General features: G+C 31.9%; 1 protein-coding gene across 1 annotated transcript in view; it reads right to left on the reverse strand.

Annotated features, from left to right (window-relative positions):
• Positions 1-4,857: 4,857 nt before the first annotated feature.
• The window catches only part of LOC103599947 (protein eyes shut homolog), a gene marked incomplete at its 3' end in the record, with an annotated part of 2,924 nt that continues 1,671 nt past the window's right edge, over positions 4,858-6,110 (reverse strand). The window contains exon 2 of the mRNA XM_008584149.1: positions 4,858-4,987. Within this exon, the coding sequence (XP_008582371.1) occupies positions 4,858-4,987 (130 nt within the window). The remainder of the gene's footprint in view (positions 4,988-6,110) is intronic.

A 6,110-nucleotide genomic window follows, 5' to 3' on the forward strand; every position in this document is an offset into this window, starting at 1 on the left:
TTTTTTTTTTTTTTTTTTTTTTTTTTTTTTTTTTTTTTTTTTTTTTTGGTGGCTGGCCGGTATGGGGATACAAACCCATGACCCTGATGTTATTAGCATCATGCTCTTCCAAGTGAACTAACTGGCCAGCCCTGTAACTCCAGTTTCATATATCCAATAAAACATATTGATATGCAGAACTCATCACGGTGGAAAAAAAGATTATACATATATTTGTCCCAGAAGGTTTTTGAAAAAAACACAATTGTAAAATAGTATTAAAAATGTATGAGATAACTAGATAGATATAGACCTACTTTATAAGTTGTGAAAATGTAATGCTTTCTGTATACTTTTGGCTAAGACTTTAAGTCCCAGAATAATACAAAAAAAAAAAAAATCCCTATTACAGTTACTAAACCAATTAATAGGGCTGAAATTCTAGCTTGCTCAGGATAGCACCAGTTTACATTCATGGTGTATAAGGCCTAATATTGCTGAAATACTAATTCTCCTCCATATGAAGTTACCATTTGTTCTGGATTTTTTAATCAACTACTATTATTGATAGTTGCATTAAAATAAACAAGGATGGGTTTATTAAATCACTACATTGTACTTTAAATTCTGCCATGTCTTTTTTCTTGGGTGTGAGATATACATAAGCAAAAAATCATTTTAACATGAGGATAATCTGATAAATTAACCAGTGATAACCAACCTCTCTTTATAGGTACAGTATATTATATCTGTCATTTAAGGACACCTTGTGGGATTTTGAAGACCCAAGCGGCCAAAAACAGCTAACTCCTCATCTCAGTTGGTAGCAAGAGAAGGATACTGATAATGCTGCCCTGCCAGTAAGTTGGGCTAGTGGGAAAGAAAGAAAAATTGAGGCCGAACAGTTTTGTCACAGAGTTTATACAGAGTTGTTTATATGTTCTTGCTATAGAGGTTTGGTCATTTATTGTATGGCATATATCAGGGCAGGGATTGGTAAACTATAACTGTGAGCCAAATGTGACCTTCCACCTATTTTTGTAAACAAAGCTTTATTGAAAAATAGTGAAATTCACTCATTTATGTACTGTCTATGGCTGTTTCACCCTACAACAGCAGAGTTGAGTTATTGCAATAGAGACTATATGATTAAGGAAGTCTGTAATATTTACTATCTAACCCTTAAGAGAAAAAAAATTTGCCTACATCTTGTATAAATCTATGACAATTTCCATATTTTATTCTTCAATGATGAGTATTTATTATTCTACAATGAATACAATGTAATAAGTTCAACAGAAACCATTTACATTTTAATAAAAACGTTTCAAATTTATGATTCCCTCGATTAATGATGAATATGTATTTTCCCCGGAATTATGTCACTATTAACAATCCACCATAGGGTATTAGTGACATCGTTGTGAATATGAAAACTGGAAGACACACATTAGTTGAAGAATCATTGGCATCTATTTCAAATGTTTGTAATTTATTTTAGAAGACTGCCTGGGGATGATGAGTTATGTGCAGATCCAGAAGATATTCTTACATATCACTCTGTGATGCATGTCTTTTCATTTAGAACAAATGACTGCCCCCAAATTATTTTTCTCATTTTTGATTGCAAGGTACTCTGTACATACAGAAAAGTAAAGTGATAGTTGTAAATGTATTGACTCAATTAAGCAGATAACTTCACACACAGTTGAAAGAAGCCAGCTTTATATTAAAATCGGTGGCTCCAGGTAGATAATTGGTTAATTCTGATAGCAATTTGATTTCGTCCCTCCAACTCATTAAATTAAAATAGAACTTTGCAAGTTTATTTATTTATTTATTTTTGAAACCAAGACATCTGACAGTATTGGAAATGCTACCATGAATTCACTAAAAATGTTTAAACATAAAGTTGTTTGTTTCTGAGGTAAAATTTTAAACACAAATATTGTTAAGTATATTGTGGTATATACACTGTTTTAATCACATTGAGAAAAATATAAAACAGAAAATATACTTGGAATTCATTGTGGTACACACATACTTCCTATTTTGATCCAAATTGGTTGTGATATTCACATAGCTGAAATAAAACCTACAGTTGCAAAATTTTACAGATAATTTTAAATATCTGCAGAATAATAAAAGTAAATTTTTGTGACAAAGAAATTGTTGAGAAACACAAGTGTAACATGACAGAATGTGCTTTTCTTGCTTCTGTCCATTACCATTTGAATTTTAGAAATGTTTAAACCTCTGTAGAAAGGCTTTGACAATTAACCTAAGTGTTCTAAGAAAGTTTTGATATTTTAGTAAAAGGATACTCTAAATTTTGGTTGTATCTTGTTTACAATCAGCTTTGAGATTTTAATCAAGCAACTTAACACCAAAGAAATCAACTTTTGAGAATTTTAGTGAATCGCATTTTTTTTAAAAAGTATTAAAATTTATTTTTCCACAATGCAAGGAAGAAACGTAGCAAATTCAATGATTAGAGTTCAAAAGTGTACAAGATTTTATTTTTTATTTATTTTATTTTAATTTATCAATATATAATGTAATTGATTTTCATGTCCTTTTACGAATTCCTCCCCCCCACTCTCTCCCCCTCCCCCTCCCCCCATCAACATCATATCTGTTTACTTGTCTTAAGTTCAAGAAATTGTTGTGATTGTTAAAAGTGTACAAGATTTTAATAGTGTGCTTCAGAATAGATGAACTTGTGGGAAACAATTGAAGCAAATCTGTTGAAGGGGCTCCTATATTTCATGGATAAATTTATGAACTAGAACATTATGGAAATGAATGGAAATGTTCTATAACTTTGCAGCATCTAAATTTGGCCAAATATTCAAAAGGATCATAATCTATTTAATAAGGATTATCTTGGAAAATGTCAAAGAAAATAATTCTAAACAGAGTAAAAAATATGGCTGCTATGAAAATATTTGATCTACATATTTTATATGAAAATATAAATTTGACAATACCATTCCTTTAGCAGACTTTCTTTTGAGATTAACAGGAAACTCAACACATGTTCAGAGAAAATGTCCTCAATTAAAAATAGCATGGTCCAAGATAAGTGTCAAGAAAAGCCATTAATACTTTCAAATTTATTAATAATAAATGCAACTTTGAAGAGGGTTATAATTTTGTGAGAAATTAAAATAATAAGACCATATTTAAAAATATCTATTCTTCAGAAAAATACTGTCAGCAGAGGTCTGGGATAAATATGGCCAAACACAGTTTCTGCTTATTTTGTAATGTCCAGATAATCAATGTAAAATACATTAAAATTTTTCCTTTGATATATACAGAGTATTATAATTGTTTTCTTCAGAAAGAATTTTATTTTAAAAAAGTTAATAGAGCTATGTTGTCTGCCTATTTAATAAAACAAATTTACCAGTCGACAAATAAACATTTCAAATATTACATTATTGTAATTGCCTTTAGCCACCTCTTTTGCTCGAAAATGACATGGTTTGAAAGATAAATTACACGGTCACCATATGTATGTCGGCTGGCATAAGATACTGTAAATCATTTTCCAACTCATAACCTACCTCAAGGATATAGAAGATTTTAGTGAAAAAGACCTAAACACATTTCTTTGAAGAGATTTGTAGTTCTAACTGCCTATGTTGTAATTACCAATCCCTCTTACTACAGGGTAGTGGCAAATTAGTATAACATAACTTCAAATCTCCCTCAACTCAGTCAGGTGGGAAGGCCTGGTAAGAGAAACAATGAAAAATACTACCATTCTCTGGAATTTGGAAGAGATACATATTTTGTTTCACTCCCACAAAAGGAAGAATCTTTAGGTATCTAATTGTGGCTGGGCATACCATTGCCTACATTTTGATGAGGAACCAATATTCTGAGGGTGAACTACATTTCTGAGAAAAAAGAAAAACTGTAAAAGAATTCAAAGATTGGAATACTTTAAAGATAGTTCAGTTGGTTAAATATTTAATCAATAGCTAAGAAACTATTTGTTTAAACATTGATTTCACTTTATTTCTTTGAATTCATCTGAAAAGTAATAAAAAAATTTTACTCTTTTACCGGAGGGGAGAAGAAGACATAACAATTACAATTCCTTGAAGTTGACACCACAAGCATACAGAAAGGACATTCTTGGGTGGGAAGGGGGAGAGGGAGGGGGGAGAGAGGTTTTGGTAATGGGCCACAATAATCAACCACATTGTATATCGACAAAATAAAATTAAAAAAGAAAATAAATAAATAAATAAAAAGAGCCTATCTGTAATGACATGTTTACCTAAGGAAATGGTAGATACAATTATGCAAATTAAGTGCAAAATGTGCACCATTTCAAAAAAAAAATTAGTACTTAAGGACAAATATATTTTATCTTTGTGAAAAGTATATGTCTACTGGTCTTTAAACTCTTCTTATATTATGGAATATTTAGCAGTACAGTTGACTCTGAGCAATGCAGGTTTTCAAGGCACTGAACCCCCAAGCAGTTGAAAATCCTGCATAATTTTGATCAAGGCTGTGCTGCACTGGGCGAGGGCTGGGGGTAAGGGGTGTAAGGTACTTAACTAATTAACTACTACTACTTATGTGAATGCACGCCATACATAATCATAAATTTTCCAATATATTTATTGAAAAAAAATCTACATGTAAGTGGACCTGCACAGTTCAAACCGATGTTGTTCAAGAGTTTGCTTTATAATCACTTAATTATATTAACTAAATTGATTTAAACTTATTTATAAAAAGGTCAGAGCATATAATTTTTAAGTTGTATTTTTCACTAATAAATGAAACATTCCAATTGTAATTTAATTTGAAATAATTAAGACAAATTATTTATGTGTATGTACACATGCACACATGCATATATTTTTACCTGAAAAATGTCCTTCATGTTCACATAAGAAACTATTGGCAGTAATATTGCTGTAGTTCCCATGGAAACAGATATTTAGCTGACATTGTCCAATTATTTCTGAATAATCTCTACCTATAAAAATGAAAGAAAGTTAATTTTTCAGCATTTCAGCATGAGTCAGGCTAACTTACACCTTTTGTCACTAATGCCAGTAGAGTCAAATGAGAATTTTCACATCATTTATAGAAAGATGCTCTGTGAATAGCGTTGGGATTAACTTCTGAAATAGCCTTGGTACTTCCCTAACACAAAGGGATTTCAAAATTACCCTTGGAAAGACTGGCTTAAGTGAATTTTAGAGCTCGTACTGGCTTATTAAGATCTTCAATTAAGTCTTATCACACAGCCTCTTCAAGCTTGACTCCAGTGACATCAGCCCGAGGCACATGGGGGAAGGACCTTGTTGGAGCCCCCTAAAGCCTGCCCAACAAAATTCGTTAGATCTCTGAGTGTGATCTCACAGACTTATCCGCTGCTCACCCTTCTTCCTCTCTCATGACCAAAGAAAACAACCAACCTGTTATTTGTCTTCCTATGCTGTCATTACCAACCATGTCAACTATTTCCCTTTGTTAGGTCAACCTGGTCTTTCTCATTTCCTTTGCTTCTCTCCATGTGTCTGTGGAAATCCCATTAAAGGAAACTTTTACATGAGTCTCCAAACTTTAAATGTTCTCTACACTTTTTAAATCTTTCTCTTCACTCTTCTCTGATGACCCGAATTCCCCTAGTAAACTCTTAATTAGACATAGTTTATATTCTTTTAAGCCCCTACTTCAACCTCAGGTAGTATAATTTACATTGTTTATAGATTTCCCTTTCTCTGGCTTCATTATTGACCCAATATCTTCTTTTCACCACCTTTCTTCATCATTGCTTTTCATTTAGCTTATTACATCCAGTTACTAATTATATCATAATCTTTTCAAATTTTTCACTATTGTCTATCAATCACTTTATAGACACCACACTAACATCCGTTATGAACTTTACTCTTGGCTCACAATGACCTTTTCCTCTCCAACTCTACCAGACAACTCCGATGCTTTCTTCCCAGCTAAATAATTCCTCAACTTTTTCTACCGAGATGCTTACTTCATTTCTCCATTATCAACCAGAACTGTTCACCAAATGGACATTTCATTCAATGACTAAAAGCCTTTACATTTTTCCGCTAATCTTATTTTCTTAACGT

The sequence above is a fragment of the Galeopterus variegatus genome, unplaced genomic scaffold (genome assembly GCF_000696425.1).
Source record: "Galeopterus variegatus unplaced genomic scaffold, G_variegatus-3.0.2 Scaffold3156, whole genome shotgun sequence".
Lineage (NCBI taxonomy): Eukaryota > Metazoa > Chordata > Mammalia > Dermoptera > Cynocephalidae > Galeopterus > Galeopterus variegatus.